Source organism: Mastigoproctus giganteus, chromosome 5 (genome assembly GCF_048544385.1).
Source record: "Mastigoproctus giganteus isolate SK-2022 chromosome 5, ASM4854438v1, whole genome shotgun sequence".
Taxonomy (NCBI): domain Eukaryota; kingdom Metazoa; phylum Arthropoda; class Arachnida; order Uropygi; family Thelyphonidae; genus Mastigoproctus; species Mastigoproctus giganteus.
The window spans coordinates 190,922,241-190,940,616 of NC_143579.1; the positions used below are offsets into that span (position 1 = coordinate 190,922,241).

Consider the following 18,376-nt stretch of genomic DNA (forward strand, 5'->3'; position numbering starts at 1 on the left):
GTACACAAGCAGTGGTTTTAATCTGTAATCTCCCACTGCATTAGCCCCAAGCAAGAGCGTGGCCCTATCTTTTGAAGCCTTGAAACCTTGCATTGTATTTTCCTCTTTGACAGTCTATGTTCGATCCAGAATTTTTTTCCAATACAGAGCAGTCTCGTCAACCGCAAAAATTTCTGAGTTGAATAGCTGCCTTCATCAATAATTTTTTCCAACATATCAAAAAATTTCTCTGCAGTTGCAGAATCGGCACTGGCGATGTCACCACATCCTTTACCATTGTGGAAAGCAGCGCAATGCTTGAACCCAGTGGTTTTCAACCGGGGTGCCGCAACAACATTCCAGGGGTGCCATGTAATTTGGGTTTAAGTTACTTAAACTTATTATTATTTTTTTAAAATTTATGTTTATTTCATTATAACAAGGTGTACAGTATCTTTTTAATTTTGTGGTGATCTATAATTGATGTTTACTTAGTACCTCTATATAAAGAATAACATTATTATATATATATATATAATTTGTATTATGAAATGTAATTTTTATAATTATATTATTGTAATAACTATCATATAACATATATGTTTTAATATTATATATATACAGAGAGAGAATCAGATCTAACAGGCAGAAAATTGAGTAGGGGTTCTGCAAAATAAAATAAAATAAAATACTTAGGGGTGCTGTTATTAAAAAAAGGTTGAAAACCACTGAACCTATTAAACCACCCATTTCTTGTCACAAACTTGGCTTGGGGTTTGCTGTACTTATCCTTAATATCTTTATAAATACTTGTTGCTTTTGCTTAAATGGCCATTGGACTCAGGGGCACTTGCTTCTGAATCTGATTTTCCATCCATATTATTAACAGCTGTTCCATCTTTGATATAGCACCTGAATGCTGTTTTGTGATCATTTTTGATCTTTAAGTGTGTTGATCCTTTGACATATTCTTTTATATGCACACTGTCCTTTAAAATAGTATTCACAGTTGAAGCAGTGAGACCTAATCCCCTTGCATTAGATGACAAACTTTGTCCTGCTTTGTACTTTTTAATCATTTCATCTTCATTTCTAAATCAATTTTGTTTCGTTTCCTGGCACTGCCAGCACTTGCACTTTCTGTTGGTCCCTTTTCCTTCATCACTCTAATACATAAATAGGAACGAAGAGAAGTTTCTGAAAATTTGTTTTTTTTTATGATTGAAGATTTCAGTGAAGGGGAACACTTGATCTTATTGCAAATAAGATCGAGTTTACTACCTGTTTGTAATTAGATGCACTAATAGAAAAGCCCAATAAACCGGAAAGTGCAAATTGTTTTTATTGTTTTTTGGTCATGACCTCCAGAAACATGCTTTAGAAAAAATTGATTCAAATTTAAAAATTGAAAAATTTTGAAATTTTAATCAATCACATTGAGAATTGATTCTTATAATGGGAACATATAATAACAATGAAAGGGTAGTGCAATTTCCATTATAAATATGACCTTTTAGAGAGATAAATAGCTTAGTAATATAGCGAAATTTTCAACTTCCAAGGACTTGGAATGAATTACAAACAAAAAAAAAAAAAAAACAATGTGTTATTGGGTTGACATTATGATATTTTCACTATACCTCCATTTATTCCTGTGGGATACAAAATACATTTCCACGATTTTTTTAAGTGTGCACTGACCAGCAAAAACTTGTGTAGAGTCGAATTTCCGTAAGTCGGGGAGTTCCTGTAAGTATTCTTTCAAGCATTTCTTCAATCAGAGTTGGTGGGTTTTTTCCAGTAGTCAGTAACTGTTTAACTAAAGGAACAATTTTGAAACATCTAATGTACTGTTACCCTCTCAATTTAAATTTGTCTTCTTCACTAAGTATAAAAATTCATTTATCATTTAATTTACTTGAAACCTCTCATGGCCTTAAAAATTTCAATCAGGTCACTCCACAGATGTCTTTCTTTCAAATGCTAGCTTACAAAACTCAAGTCTCTTGATAGGATACTCCTTTGTGCACTAAGCCATCTTGTCATCTCTACCTTCTCCAACAGATTCTCACCTTTTTAAATTGGGGTTTCCTATCTTGTATGCAGTATTTAAGATTTGGCTTGAAATTGCTCTATGTAATGAATAAACACCTCTTTATCTCTACTTGCAAAGTTCTTGTATATTATTAACAGAACTTCATGAGGTGCCCTAGCAGCCTGTTGAGCAAACTTTATATCAGATTGTATAGTTACTCTGAAATGATGAAATTATGAAACATCTGAAATTCTTTTCATTATCTACAGTCGTGAGTTCAGGAGTACCCAAGTGATACATTACTTTAGAATTATTGCCACCTAGATGCAAAGCCTTGCGTTTTCTAGTATTAACCCCCAGTTTTCATTTCTCAGCCCATGAAATCAATTTATCTGTCTTGTTGAAATTGAATATCCTGATTACTGACATTAACTACCCTGTTCACCATTTTACCATCAGCAGATTTATACATTAAACTTGAAATGCTTACATCAGTATCATTATTAAATATTAGAAACAGTGAATCCTGTGCATTCATAACATTAGTTTGTGAAGAGAATGGCCATTTATTCATCTTTTTATTCATAGTAGTAACTTGTCCATAATGTGACAGTTCTCTAATTTATACAATAATTTTTTGTGTGTTAATGTATCAAAAGGGTTATTGAAATCTAAGTAAATCATATCTCAGTTATCCGTTCCATCCAGTTCTTTATTGACAAATCTTGTAGTAGCCAATTAGGTTAGTGAGACATGATCTGCTTGTAACAGAGCTATGTTTTGTGATTCCCTTATAATTCTATACCTGTCCAGTTGATGTTGTATTGAATCCTTAACTATCAAGTATTATTAAGGTATTATGGTGTCCTTAAAGGATACCATAATCTTTTCTGATATAGAAGTGAAACTGGCAGATCTACCAGTTTCACTTTTTTGTGTTCAGTTCATTTCACCCTTTCAGCCTTAACTTGGCACACCATGGCCTAAGTTGCTGGTGTGCCATAAAAAATCAAATCAAATCAAAACAACCTTAGAGCCATCTTTTATGAAACAGGAGAGATGCCCATACATCTCTAATCTATAGAAATCTCTTTGAATCCCAGGATACTGTTACTATAATGGCTAAAACAAAAAAAAAATTTGCTTAAATCTTTTGTTTCATTCCTTCAATTTAATTGAATAGATTCCATCAGCTCCTAGTGCCTATTCACTTTGGTTTTAATAACTTTTCTAGTCCCTTCTCAGTTATCATACAATCATTCAATTCCCAATTAATATTAGATAGACCACTGGTATCCTCAGCTATTAGCTATATTTACTGTTAGATTTAGGATCTTCTAATAATTTATAATTACCCTATGCATCTTTCCTCTTTTCCATAAGGTCTTTTGTCATCCATTTTGGTCTGTACCTTGAAGAATACCTTTTGTTGGTATAAAAACCTTATACCACAGTTCTAGTAGCTTCTAGAACTTTAGTAGCTTCAAGTTAACAAGTAATGAAATCTGACTGTAGTTTATAATACATGCACTGATGAAATTCATTCAGTCTTACAATATGTTGCACTGAATTTTGACTAAGGAGCATTTTAACTGATTAATATCTACTTCCATGCAGTAACAAGCAAGTGGTCAGTTTCATTCAGTTAGGTAATTTCATAATTAAAATTTAATTTGTTTAATCTTGGTTATTATCATACACTCAGTGACCACTGAATTATGACTACCCCATCTGTATGGATTAATGGTGTCAGTTTAAAAAGCTGAACAGCTTCATATGCTAGACTAGTGGTAATTTGCATTTGGTCACGTGAGTCAAACTAATAATGTAATAAAGGTATCACACAGTTTCAAAAGGGCATGATTGTGGATAAAGTAGCAGTTATGGGATGTAGTAAAGATATCTCAGAGTTTCTAAAGGGCATGCTTGTGGGAGTTATTGCATTAGGTGCTTACATATCAAAAATGGCACATCTTGTCACTTGCTCACAGTCCATCGTAGTTAAGCTGAACAAAAAATGGTGTTGAACAGGTCAAACTACCTGCTTACAGAACTGTAAAGGTTATGCCAGGTGGCTTTTTGTGGTGAGCAAAGGGTGTAGTGTGTTGTATGGGCAAAATGTAAGGTCACTGTGTGACATTTCACATCGCAACACAATGGGTAATGCAAGAACAATATCCCAAATTATGATATGCTGCACTCTCAGACTTGTGGGATTTCACAGCGGGAGGACCCAAGAGATGCCCTCTCCTCATGGTTGATCATCATCGTCAACAACACACTGGTTGGGAACTGTGTGCTGTTTGGATGAGTCCAAATACCTGGTGCATCATGCTAATGGACGCCTTCGTGTGTGGTGAAAGCAACACGAGTCTGTGGACCATTGTGCATGGCGCCAACTATCTAGCCTGGTGATGGTTGCTTAATATGGGGCATGTTTTGCTGGCAAGTACTAGTACCTCTGCATGTGGACCAATGTGTCACTGGTGAGGTCTACTAGCAACTCTTAAGAGATCATGTGTACCCTGCCATGTTGCATATTTTTCCGGACAGAAACTGAATCTTTCAAGATGATAATGTGCCTGCACTGTGCACGAGTCGTTTGTGAAACACAATGAAGATGATATCCATCTTGATTTACAAATTTTCCTGACCTCAATTCAATTGATGCCTGTTGGATGTCTTCAAACAGGAAGTGAGGTGTGTGGACCTGTGCAACCATAGTTTATTCCAACGCTGTGGAAGGCCTTGCAGGCAGCATGGCTGTAGATCCCTACAAATGTCTTCAGACATCTAGTGATTCAGTGCCTAGGCGAAAAGCTGCTGTTATCCCTGTGAATGGTAGCTCAATGGTATTGGGTAGGTGGCCATATTTCAGTGATCACTGTATGTAAATTTGATTCCTTGTTTTATGGCTTTTTGAGCGGAATATATTATATCTTTGTGAATGCAGAACTATAGGATAAGATCATTGCCAAACATGCATTAAAGAGCTGTTTTGATAATTTATAACTGATTGTTATGAGGGAACTGTTATTTATAATTAGGATTGCTTTGTTATTATTTTTTTGTTACTTCTGGAGTAATAAGGAAATTTATATACTTAGACAGTCAGTTTTTCACAGTGGGGTGAGTTTTTTTTTTTTTTTTTTTAATAGGAAAGAAGGAATTTTTAGATGAAATGTGATTTGCAATTCAGTACTGATTTCTTTTTATTTTAGAACAAGAATGAAATTGAACAACCTGCCAACCTATCCTTTCAAAGAGCAACTGTCAGACATAGTGGGCTCCAAAATATCTGTGAACTGAGTGATGACATTTTACTCCTGATTTTTTCCTATTTAAATATAATAGATAGAATATGCATTGAAAGAGGTAATTATAATAATTGTATAAAATATTCCTCTCCCTTCACTTTTTTGTTAAGTTTTTTGTTTTCACTTTCAGTTTTTAAATCCTTTGTTATATGCTAAAATAATGGTTTATGTGACCAGAAATACAAGGGTCAGTCCATAAGTAATGCCTCTTGGATGGCAAAATTTTTTATAACTGAATTAGTATCATGACGTTTTTTATATATTGCAAGCATTGACATTAAGACATAAACATGCTAAAATAAAAGTTTCTGTGTATTACAGATTTGGAGTTATGAACAGTTATTTCAGTTCCATTGATGTCCATTTCCACCAATGGTCAGTGATAGATTTCCTTTTTCAAGTTGAGAGAAAACTGCTGTCCAGTTTCATGAAGGTGGCATAGTATTTAGGGTTAGGCGCCACCTGTGGTTTCCCACATCTGCACCATATGTACTCTGTGATGGAATGCAGAACTACTGCACAAGCCAGAAAAAAGTGGTGTCTGGTTTATGCAGTATTGTGTTATGTTCTGTTGTGTCTCTGGCTACTTGGCTGCTGGGCCCCCTAGTGGGACCCTACGTTGCCCGCCACCACCACCGCTCGGAGGTGAGCCAGGCTGCCCTCATACTCTGACTGATCTCCGCCAGGGTTGCCTGAGCTTTCTGAATGGAGACCAAAAAAAAAAAAAGTGAAGAGAGTGGGGAAGATAGTACAAATGGCGGAGTCAAGGTAGGTAAAAGGATGAGGAAAGAAGGCATCCTCCAGCAGAAAGAAGAGGTAGGAAAGGAGAGGTAGGAAAGGAGAAGTAGGAATCACCCCTGGTCTGGGAGCCCACCGAAGACCAGGGAAAGGAAGAAGACAGCTTGCAGAACAAAGGAGGTCTGCAAAGTTGGGTAGGGCAATGGGAAGTCTGTGTTTGATTGCTATCAGTTCAGTGCCGTTATTCCTGCAAGGAAGATGTCCCGTGGGTGTTCATTCAGTTCTGATAGTGCCGGTGATGAGGGAAGAGCAGGTAGGAGGAGAGATCATAGTGGTTTCAGGAACGTCTGGTCTGGATGTCTATGTTGTGGGATCAGATGTGGAGAGATGATACCAATGCCTTTTGACGACTGCTGGGGCATACCTGCTAAAAGCTAAAAACACTTCTTTTGATTTTAACATGTTGCTCTCCGAACTAAGTGTGGTTAAATTTAGATCCAGTAACAGTTGACCACGTAGGTCCAGGTAGATGTTACATGAGTGCATTACGTGGTGTTGCAGGTCCTCCAGTTCTCCACATTCACAATGAGCATCGTTTACAAGCCGAAAGTGCTGAAGTCTTTTTGAATGATCCATGTCCTGCCAGAAGAAAGGTAGTATGTAAATTAGGGAAGAACCAGCCAAGTCTTTGTTTGTTGAGGTAGGAGACACTATGTAGAAATAGCTTGGTAGTACTGCCTTTGGTGAAATCATCCAAACGGGTTTGCCAGAGGGAAAAAAGTTCCTGCCAAGTACGCCAGAGTTCTTGTTTCAGATTTGCATCGACAATAGTTTTTATCCCCAGGAATTCAGTTTCTTTGTTCTTTCTGATAGCATGGGAAAGCCTTGTGAAGACTGCTTGTAGGTCAAGGGGGATACAGCCTGTTAATACTTGTAGTGCTGCTGTTGATGTTCTACAAGCCCGAGTCATTTTTAATAACATCAACCATTGTATCTGCAGGATAACATTCCTATTGCTGATGAAGGACAAATGATGGAACCATAGACGGCAGTGCCATAGATTACGGTACAAAAATAGCTGAATAAAGAAGGTGGAGTGCAGGTCCCTTAAGACTCCAGTCTTTGGAGGTGAAGCGAGCAAGCATATTGATATAATTTTTGGCCTTCTCTTTCATGGACTTTAAATGTGGGCATGAAAGTTCTGTGATCATCTAGGGTAACACCTAAATATTTGAATGAATGTTGATTCTTGAGTGCATGTCCTTTATAACGAATGGTTGGTGGTCTGTTGATGTCAAGACATCCTTTGAGAAGTAGGGTTCTACTTTTATCGGTAGAGATTTCCAACTTATTCTCCTCAGCCCAAACTGACAGGCATCCAAGACTGTTCGCTCTGGTCTCAATAGCTGCACAAGTAGGGCCCTCAATAATGATAACCAGGTCATCTGCATATGAGAGCTGTGTGGTATAGGGGAAGTCCTGCAGGAACCATTCATCCAGAATCATATTCCAAACAGCTGGCCCCAGAACAGAACCTTGCAGGCAGCCTCTGGTGAGTTGGCAGGTGATAATATGAAATTTTGTTTTCTTGGTAACTTTTCTATTAGGGAAGTAATCTGTAAGACATTTGAAGATGTTGAAGTAGCAGCCAGATATTCTGGCTTGCCGCAGGATCCCTGGCCATCAAATGGTGTCAAAAGCTCCCTTAAAATCTATAAAAAGCACCAGTACGTAGTGGGCATCAGAATTATCTGTTAGCTGAGTGGTTTTCAGTAGTGCATCAATAGTTGAGCACCCCTGCTTGAAGCCAAACTGGAGTGTGGGGGGACTGAGTTATAGTAAAAAAAAGATGCTGTTGATATAAGCAATGTTCTTGGATGGCTTTCACATTTTACGTAAGGAGTCTTTGGCATTTGTGACTAGCCAAGGAGTGGAAGACCAAATTCTGTTCTTCGAAAAAATCAAGATTTTGAAGAAATGATTCAAAAAGGCAACGTTATAACCACGTATGCTAGACTGTGGGTGTTCAAAGTGAACACCCACAGTCTAGCATACTAGTTTATAGGAAAATATGCTGTAAATGGGTACACAAGCTGTTAACAAGAGAAATGAAATTCTCCAGGCAATAGATATGCTAAGACTTGTCGCAGGAGTGCAGTAACTTTCAAAGAGATTTTTTTAAAGACCTGATAACAGGTAAATGAGACCTTGATCTTCCATTGTAGTCCTTATTCTAAATGGTCACATTTTCCATCACCAGTGAAGAAAAAAACCTTGACTTGCTAGATCATCACAAAATATTACAATTTTTTTTAGAGAAATGTCAGATGTTGCCAAACCATTTATAAGCTTAATAGGGCAATAAAACAAAAATGGAAGGCTATAACACAACACCAAATTGCATTATACTGTGATAATCCAAGCCACACAGCCTCCCATTAGACTCAGATGAAAATTGTTGTTCTAGGGCAAAGAGATTTACTTCATCTTGCATATAGTTCAGATTTGGCTCTGCCTGATTTTTTCTATGTAGACATATGAAAGAGATATCTTTGTAGAATAACACTCTTTGAGTGATGAGGAGCTGAGAAAGGCAGTGACAGGCTGTCTTCAACAGCAGGATCCATTCTTTTACCACAATGGATATGTGAGTTGGATAGAATGATGGAAAAAATATATTGATAAACCTGGATGGATGGATGCATAGAATAGTGTATACATTCTTCCCAGTTTTTGTTTAATAATGATGTAAATTTCAACTTTGGGTATGTTGCCTTTTCAGTTTTATGCTCAAAGAGGCATTACATATATGTGTATGACAGCTCTTATACAAACCCTTTGAAATTACATTGCATTACTTGCTTGCATGACTGTTAATGTACACTTATAGATTAATTTAGAAATGTTTCTAAAATCATACATGCTGGAGGCACTAAAGTTAAGATATGGATGTGTGCACAACTTATCCTTTGTAAAATTAAAGATAGAGGCATATGATGCAAGAAAGCAAGCTTATACTGCAGCATCAGCCAAAAAAAAAAAACCTTCCCATTTCACACATCCATTCCCTCTAAAAGTTTGTCTACTTCTTCTTTGAATTTATTTAAGCTATCAACCTCCACAACAACAGATGGAAGTTTGTTCCAGCAATCAGAGACCCGCTAGCTGAAGGCAAATTTCCGCATACCTATTTAACAACTGTCTTTCCTCTATTTCAGTTTATGCCCCCTCAGTTTTGTAATCTGAGCAAGAGGAAGAAGCTCATCAGCATTGAGCCTGCTCAATCCATTCGAGGCCTTATACACCTCAATCAGATCACCTAGCAGGTGCCTAGTCTCCAGACACTGCAATTTTCCAGAATTTAAGCCTTTCCTCGTAAGAGCGTCCCTTTGTTCCCCTTACCAGTCTTGTTGCCCTTCTCTGTCCTTCCTAAAATGTGGCTTCCAGAGCTGTGTACAGTACTCCAGGTGTGGCCTGATAATCACAAGGGGATAATCACCTCCTTTTCCCTACTAGCAAAATTCTTGTATATCATTGACAATACCCCATGACCTACTCTGGCAACCTGTCTGCGTTGCTCAGAAAACTTCATATCTGACTGCACAATTACTCCCAGGTCTTTTTCATTTTCTGCCACCCTAAGTGTAGTACCACACAGTTGGTATGTTCCTCTGGGGTTGCTTCTACCCATATGGAGTACTTTGCATTTGTCATTGTTAAACTTCAGTTGCCACTTCTCAACCCATCTGCCCAACTTTTCAAGATCCTGTTGCAGCAGCATACTGTCATTACTGCTATTTAACAACCCTACCAACATTTGTATCATCTGCAAACTGCTGCTCTTGCCCACCTGGCTATGCCTCCGTAGTACAAACAAACAAACAAGCAAACTTAATACAATGGACCCGGGCAGGATTCTAGTACACTGTACATTTTATTTTATACATCTTGGCAAATAGCAGTAATTTGTGATATAACAAAAAAAAAAAAAAAAAAAAAAAAAAAAGCAGTAATTTCATTTCAGTGCAGGGCAGTAATCATAACATGCTGTGCCTCAGTTACAATTTACAGTATATGGATAGCCTGTGTGATATGCATGACAAAAAGTAATAAATAAATTGCCAAAATTCTGTTGGTCTGATCTTTAATGAAATTTGGGAAGGCTTGACGGATTGATCTAAAAGAGTCAAATATTCACAGAAATCACTGTATGAAAATCCATCCACTGGGAGTCTAGTTGTTACATGCAGACAAAGAGATCATGCTTGTTGCAAGACAGTTCATTGTATAACCATTTCAGTTCATGGCAATTTGCTGTATGCGGCTGTTCACTATTTGTTTTTTGGTATATTAGCATTAGTAGAGGCATATGATGCATGAAAGCACGCTTATACAGCATCAGCCAAAAAAAAAACCTTCCCATATCACTGATCCATTCATTCCAAATGTTTGTCTTGTTCTGAAGAATGGCAGAAAAGTTGTAAGTTTATTTCATTAAATGGGGACTACTTTGAAAAGGACCATCAAAATAGAGATAATTAAAAGTGTGTTGTGAAAAAAAAATTATGATCACTCAGTATTGAACAGCCCGTGTATATATGGCATTAAAAAATGAACAATTTTGAATTATTTTTTATTGCTCATTTTCCAAATTTTCAGTCACAGAGGAATTTCGTATTTTTCATGTGTCCAATACAAGGTTTACAGTTAACTTTCTTGTTGCTAAAGTAAGATGCCACCCTTATAAAATTCTGGAATTAGTGAGTTGGTATTTTCTTTTAACTGTATATGGTTATCCTTGTTTAACTTTGTAGTTAGTTTCCCTAACCTAATAGTATATAACAGTTCCATCATTACCATTAGCATTAGTAGAGGCACATGATGCAGGAAAGCAAGCTTATACAGCATCAGCCAAAAAAAAAACTCTTCCCATTTCACTGATCCATTCATTTCAAATGTTTGTCTAGTTTTGCCTTGAATTTATTTAAGCTATCAACTTCCACAACAACAGATGGAAGTTTGTTCCAGCAATCAACTACCCGCTGGCTAAAGGCAAACTTCCACACATCTATCTACAACTGTCTTTCCTGTTTGAATCTATGCCTGCCGCTCGGATTTGTAATTTGAGCAAGGAGAAAAATTCCATCAGCATTGAGCTTGCTCAATCCATTCAAGGGGTTATACACCTCAATCAGATCGCCTCACAGGAGCCTAGTCTCTAGAAGGCTGCAATTTGCAGCCTTCTAGAGAATTTAAGCCTTTCTTTATAAGAGCACCCTTTTGTTCCCTTCACCAGTCTTGTTGACCTTCTCTGTACTCCTTTTCGCAACTCTACATCCTTCCTAAAATGAGGCTTCCAGACCTGTATGCAGTACTCAAGGTGTGGCCTGACGATTGCCTTATACAAGGGGATAATCACCTCCTTATCCCTGCTCGCAAAATTCCTGGATATCATTGACAAGACCCCATGATCTACTCTGGCAGCCTGTCTGCACTGCTCAGAAAACTTCATATCTGACTGCACAATTACTCCCAGATTTCTTTCATTCTCCACTACCCTGCATGTAACACCACCCAGTTGGTACATTTCTCTGGGGTTACTGCTACCCCTTTGCATCTGTCAATGTTAAACTTCAGTTGCCTCGTCTCAGCCCATCTTCCCAAGTTTTACAGATCCTAATAACAGTAATGACAGAATGCTGCTGCATTCTGTCATTACTGTTATTAACAACCCTGCCAACTTTTGTATCATCTGCAAACTTTGACATTAAGATTGATATACCTTCATCAATATCATTGATAAATCTTCATCGATATCATTGATAAATCTTCATCAATATCATTGATAAATATACAAAACAACATTGGGCCCAACACCGAACCCTGAGGGACACTACTAATAACATTAGTCCATGTAGAGCAGTATCCATTGATTATCTCTCTCTCTCTCTCTCTCTCTCTCTCTCTCTCTCTACCATCCTTTTATCCATTGTAGGAACTTGCCCTTAATGCCATACTGCTCCAATTTATACAGTAGTCTTCCATGTGCAACAGTATCAAAATGAAATCCAAGTATATGATATTCAAATTATTTTTTGCATCCAGTTCCTTCATGACCACATCATAGTATTCAATCAAATTGGTCAGACAAGACAATATGAGACAATTTGGTGAAAGACAATTGGTGGCTATTACAATTTAGTGAAAGACAATTGGTGGCTATTACAATTTTGTGACTACGATGGTTTGATGAATTCTCTGGGAGAATTTGGTTTATGGCAAAGCATTTTTTAATTTGCAGTGTTGTAAATGGCGAATTTAGTGAACAAGATACAGTTCTTGATATTTAAATTTTTGATGGAGCGTGCTATCCACTTTCATTGCTAGCTTTTCTTTTTTTTTTTGCATATCTGTATCACTGAGATTCTTCTAGCTCATTTTTACTTCATTTATTTTCCTTTCTCTTGGTGTCTGTGTCAATACATTTCCTCTAACTTCTTAACCAATACATGTTATTAAACTAGGATATGGCTTCAACAACTTTCAAGTGGTCATCTTCATTTATTTTCTTTGTTCGTAATTTTTTTCTGGTTTTCCAACATTCGATTATTCCATGCTATTGAACAACATTGGGTTCAGCAGCCTTAAAAAAAAATTTTTTTTTTAAATTGTCAAGCTTTGTTTATTCTCACTTCTTTTTCTCTGTCAGTCAGTGAATTTTTTTTGTCTTTTCAACTCTGTCAGCCAAATCATGCTGGTTGAATAGTGTATGCTGCAACAGCCCATAAAAAGAAAGGTAAAAACAATGTGAACTTCAATAACTTTTGCTGCCTCCGTAGCCAGGTGGGAAGGAGCAGCAGTGCGTAGCACACGCTTCTTGATTAGACCGGGGTTTGAGCCTGTCACCACCAAATACGGAGGATGCGGAAAGGTCAGGGAATGACCACCGCATATTCCTGGAGCAATATGGCCTTAGTTGCTAATGCTCCTAAAAACCAAATAACAACAACATCAATAACTTTTCTGTGATTTCTCTCTTAAGAAGTCTCTTAAAAGTTTCTTCTGGTTTTTCTTCTGAATTTCCAACTTTTTGGAACAACACTGGCTCCATCAGCCTCAAAAAATAAAAAATAGCAACCTGGTCTAACTTCTTTTTTTTTTCCCTGTGTCAATAAAATTTTTTGCAACATCCCAACCCTCATAAACTCAGGTTGCTAGAATAGAACTGACTTTGGAGTTCACTGTAAAAGAAAAGGGAAACTATCTTCATTGCCTTCCCTACTTATCGTTTCTGTGTAAATGAGTTCCTTCTGGCTTTGCAATCCTTAACAATATAGTTGAGGATATACACATGTTACTAAAATGGTGTATGGATTTAGCAACTTTCATAGTGATAATTTTTATTTCTATTCCTTTTACCTGATTTCTGCACCTGTAATTTTCTTCTAGCCTCCTAACCCTCAACAAATTCATGCTCCTGGAAAAGCATAGGATTCAACTGAGCAGGTGTTAAAAAAAAATTAATAAATAATCTTATCTGAATGCAAGTTGTTGCATTATGGATGAAGTCATGCTGAAATAGGCACATACTCAATTTCCAATCTGCCTCTGAGAGGGATCAGCATGAATCCTTTTATACAAGATAAATAGATAAAAAAAAATGTATGTATATTATTTTATTTTTTCTAAATTTCTGCCTTCTTCCTTTCTAAGTTGCCAGTATTTCTTGTTTACAAAATCTTTTACTTCATTGATTTTGTTAATTTCTGATCACTGTGTGATACAACAAATTGTTGTACTTACTGAATTGTAACCTGCAGTGGTTTTTCACCAAATTCTCATACACCGAACTATCATGGGCTAAATTGTCACATACAGAAAATTGTCATGCACCAGACTGTCATAAACTGACGGACTCCTTAAAATATCATCAGCCAGACTGTCATATAATGAATTGTCTTGCAACAAGTTGATGTGAACACAAGAGGTACTAATCACCAGATTTCTGTTAGTCCAATTTTAATTAAATATGGGAATACTTGACAAACCTTTCTGCCAAATATAAAATTTTACGAAAATCCATTAATTGAGACTCAAGTTATTATGTTTATGGACAAAGATATAACTTCCAGATTTCTGTTGGTCTGATTTTAGTAAAATTTGGGTCAGCTCAACAAATCTGTCTAAAAGTGCCAAATGTAAAATTTTATGAAAGATCATCCAATAGGAGTCAAGTTATAGGATGGACATGGTGAAGACTGTAGGAGCTTTATGCTTATAAGTTAATGTGCCTTAGAAAGGTAAGAATTAAACTTATGAAATATTACAGAAAATAACTTCACAATATTACTGAAATTAAATTTATAAAATTACAAAAATTAAATTTAGAAGATATTTAAACAACTTAAGGAAAAACAAAAATTTTTCTGCCAAAATTTTAACCCATCTTTTAATCCTTTTGAATGTAACCCAACAAACTTATCTGATACACCTTGAGTATGAAAAGAGCTTTTGCAGAGTCAAAAGTTACTCCTGTCAGCATAGAATGTGCATAGTGTGAGTTCGAAGCAAAGGCATAATGAGCATGGGAGTAAACTACAGGCCAGATGAAGGAATTTACTTGTGCACATGCATATCATTTTTATTACCAAGGTAGTTTTAGTGCATCATTTTAATTATATCTCAAATTGTGAATACCTTCACAATGAGTTGCCATGGTATTGCATTACTTCGAATAAGTAATGTTTCACCTATGGACAAGGCTATTGTTATTATTCTCAGTGGATACCACCACCCAGACAGCACTGTTTCAAGGCTTTTTGGTCCCTCTTCAGTGGGTGGGTAGGTACCCTGGTGTTGCAATAGTAACAACCCAGTTATGAAGTATAACTTGCAACACCAGGGTACCTACCCATCCACCAAAGAGGGACCAAAAAGCCTTGAAACAATGCCATCTGGGTGGCGATATCTGTCGAAAATAAGTAACAATAGTCTTCTCCATAGGTGAAGAATTACTTATTTGAGGTAATGCAATACCATGGCAACTCATTATGAGGGTATTCACAATTTGAGATATAATTAAAACAATGCATTAAAACTACCTTGGTAGTAGAAATGATATGTGTGTGTATTAACCCATGCATAAGTAAATTCCTTCATACTTTTGAGGCTCTAGCCAAGAAATGTTTTTCAGATTAAACCATGCACACCATCAGGCATCTCTCATATTGTGGAGTTATACTTCATAACTGAGTTGTCACTATTGCAAAACCAGGTACCTACTCACCCACCGAAGAGGGACCAAAAAGCCTTGAAACGGTGCCGCCTGGATGGTGGTATCGGCTGAGAATAAGTAACAATGGTCTTTTCCATAGGTGAATCGTTACTTATTCAAGGTAGTGCAATACCATGGCAACTTGTTGTGAAGATATTCACAATTAAATGATTCATTAAAACTACTTTGGTAGTAGAAATGATGTATGTGCATTAACCCATGCATAAGTAAATTCCTTCATACTGAGGCTTTATCCAAGAAATGTCTATTAGATATAGATCTGATGATTGTGAAGAGTACAATGAGAGTTTGTACCTGCAGATGAGGTGGTGAAGCAAGTGCAAGTCTCATATTATGGGTGATTTCAATTTGCTAATTGATTGGAATAAATGGGGTGAAAACCCACCATAGAGAACAAAATTTTTAAATAAAGTAGGTGATTATTATTTATACTAGCATGTAAGAATATTCTAGACCTGATCATTACTCATGAATGAGATGGCATAATAGGGCTCATTGTACAGTAACCATTGGCAGATTGTGATCATGCTGTCGTTAGTTGGAAGATATTGCAGTAATTAAAGGTAAAGGCATGGCTTTTAATTTCAGGAAAGGGTCTGTGACAATTTAAGATGCTACATGGCATCTATTCAGTTGGTCAAATTGAAGAGGGAAGTCAAGTACAACAGAATTTTGGAATACCAGGGTCAAGAATATTCTAGACTTAATCATCGTTCACAAACCATATAACTTCATAGTGCTGACAGTACAGGAACCGTTAACAGAATGGTCTTGGAGTTGGATGATGGGCGAGATAGCAGTTGTTAAAGGCAAAGGAACGGTTTTTAATTTCAAAAGCAGATTGTGACAGGTTAAGTTGCCATTTGGCTTCTATCATCTGGGGAAATAGCATATAGTGTGCAATATGGCCTAAGTAGTCTTTGTACCAGAAAAATCCAAGCACAACATAGCATATAGAGCATGAGAATATATTAGAAGTATGGTATTCCTTTAAAGTTGTAGTCTCAGAAGCCCAAGTGCTTATAGTGCTGATGGTACAAGACCATTAGCAGAGATGTCATGGAGTTCTAAGTTGCACGATGAGAGAGAGAGAGAGAGAGAGAGAGAGAGAGAGAGAGAGAGAGAGAGAGAGAGAGGGGAGGGGTGGATTGCAGTTGGTAAAGGCAAAGGAATGGGTTTGAATTTCAGGAAAAAATATTGTGACAGATTATGTTGCTACATGACCAATATAGTATGAGGAGGATGCCAAGACAGATAAATAATGACTTACTCAGTTAATAGAGTAGAAAAAGATGGCTAAGGAAAGTTACAGAGTTACTGAAGCCTATTATAACAGTTGCAAGTTGATTTGCAACTTATGCAGATAGACTGAAGGTTTTGATTTCTCATTAACTTCAATGGCAGATCAGGGGAAATCACTGGTTAGGAGAGAAAAGTACAGGGACAAGGAGTTTTACACATATGTGAATACAAAGAAGTGAAAAATGAATTAGATTAGTCCCTTGTGTAGTGGGGGTTGGAAAAACTTAGATAACCAACTGACATTGAGGAGGAATTGAATGGGTACTTTGTATTGATATTTACAGACCAAAGCTGCTTCTTAGTGAGGACAAACTGTTAGTGAAACTGGGAAGCATAAAATTAGTAAAATTGAAATTTCAGAAGATTATTTATTAGAAGAAAACTTTCAAAACCAAAGGTGAGTAAGGCTGCTGGAGTTGATGGCATATACTCAGTAATGTTGAGGGAGATAAGCAAGTGAGTGCATTGAACATTTAGGTTAATTATGAGGCGATCACGGGCTCAGGACAAATTCCCATGTACTGAAAAATGGGGTCTATTGCCAATGTATAGAGGCAATTCTAAGAGTGAAGTGTGTAATTATTGCATGTCTGGTCTGACTTCAGTGGTAGAGAAAATCATGGAAGCAGTGATCAAAGGTGCAGTACAGGATCATATAGAATTGGATTTCTGAACAAAACATAGCATGGTTTTGTAAAGGGAAAACCATGTTTAACCAACCTAGTTAGCTATTTCATACATCTGAGTCATCATGACCCAGATGTAGGTAGTAATTTTGGCATTTATTTGTTTGGATTTTAGCAAGACATTTGACTGGTCTCTCATAAAAGCTTACTATATAAGCTGTAACATGTTGGGATTACAGGGAAGGTCCTTAGGTAGGTTTCAGGGTGGCTACAGTGTAGGAGGCAGAGGGTTGAGATTAATGATTATTCTTTAGATTGGGTTAATTTAAGAAGTGGGGTTCCTGAAGATCAGTACTAGGACCGTGTTTGTTTTTTTCTTTTCTTAAATGACATCGACAAAGGGATACAGGGAATAATGTCAAAATTTGCAGATGATATTAAGATTGGTAGAATAATTAATGTCGGTGCCAAGCAGTGCTTCTCCAGAATGACTTAAATAGACTTCAGTGATAGTCAGAAAACAGGCAGCTGAGTTTTAATGCAGTAAATTGCAAGATCTTGCACTTGGGGAAATAGGACTGGAAAATAAATTATACGCATGGTGGGTTTGAATTACGAACAGTAGAGAAAAAAAGGGATTTGATGGTTATGATATGGTTGTATATGAATTTTTCCATCCACTGTGTGTCCCATCAATGATTTATTGAACATTTGTTTGCAAGGTCATAGCCTCACTGCATTAGATAAATGGACTTCAAATACTGTATACAGCCATTCTTCTTGAAAGGGTCCAGAGGTGAGCAATTGTGGCTGTTGATTGAGATTGGCAAAAGGACACCCCTATGATGAAACACTTTGAATATGTGAGCTACAGCTCTTGGTAATTAGATTTCATAGAGGAGACTTAATTAAGGTATATACAGATCTGAGAGAAAAAAGTAGAATCAGTGGGGTGAAACTTTTATTGTTATAAATTATTCCAAAAGCAGGGGCCATAAATTCAAATTATGGGGTGAGTGGTTTAGAATGAATTGTGGGAAGTTTCCTTTTAGTCATTAAGTTGTTGATTACTAGAATAAGTTGT

The 18,376-nt window shown here is 36.8% G+C and overlaps 1 protein-coding gene across 1 annotated transcript in view; it reads left to right on the top strand.

The window, feature by feature from the left end:
- LOC150085953 (putative RNA-binding protein EEED8.10) overlaps positions 1 to 18,376 on the top strand; it is a 375,958-nt gene that overhangs the window by 65,582 nt on the left and 292,000 nt on the right. Inside the window, exon 5 of the mRNA XM_090373614.1 lies at positions 5,236 to 5,389. Within this exon, the coding sequence (XP_090229740.1) occupies positions 5,236 to 5,389 (154 nt within the window). The remainder of the gene's footprint in view (positions 1 to 5,235; positions 5,390 to 18,376) is intronic.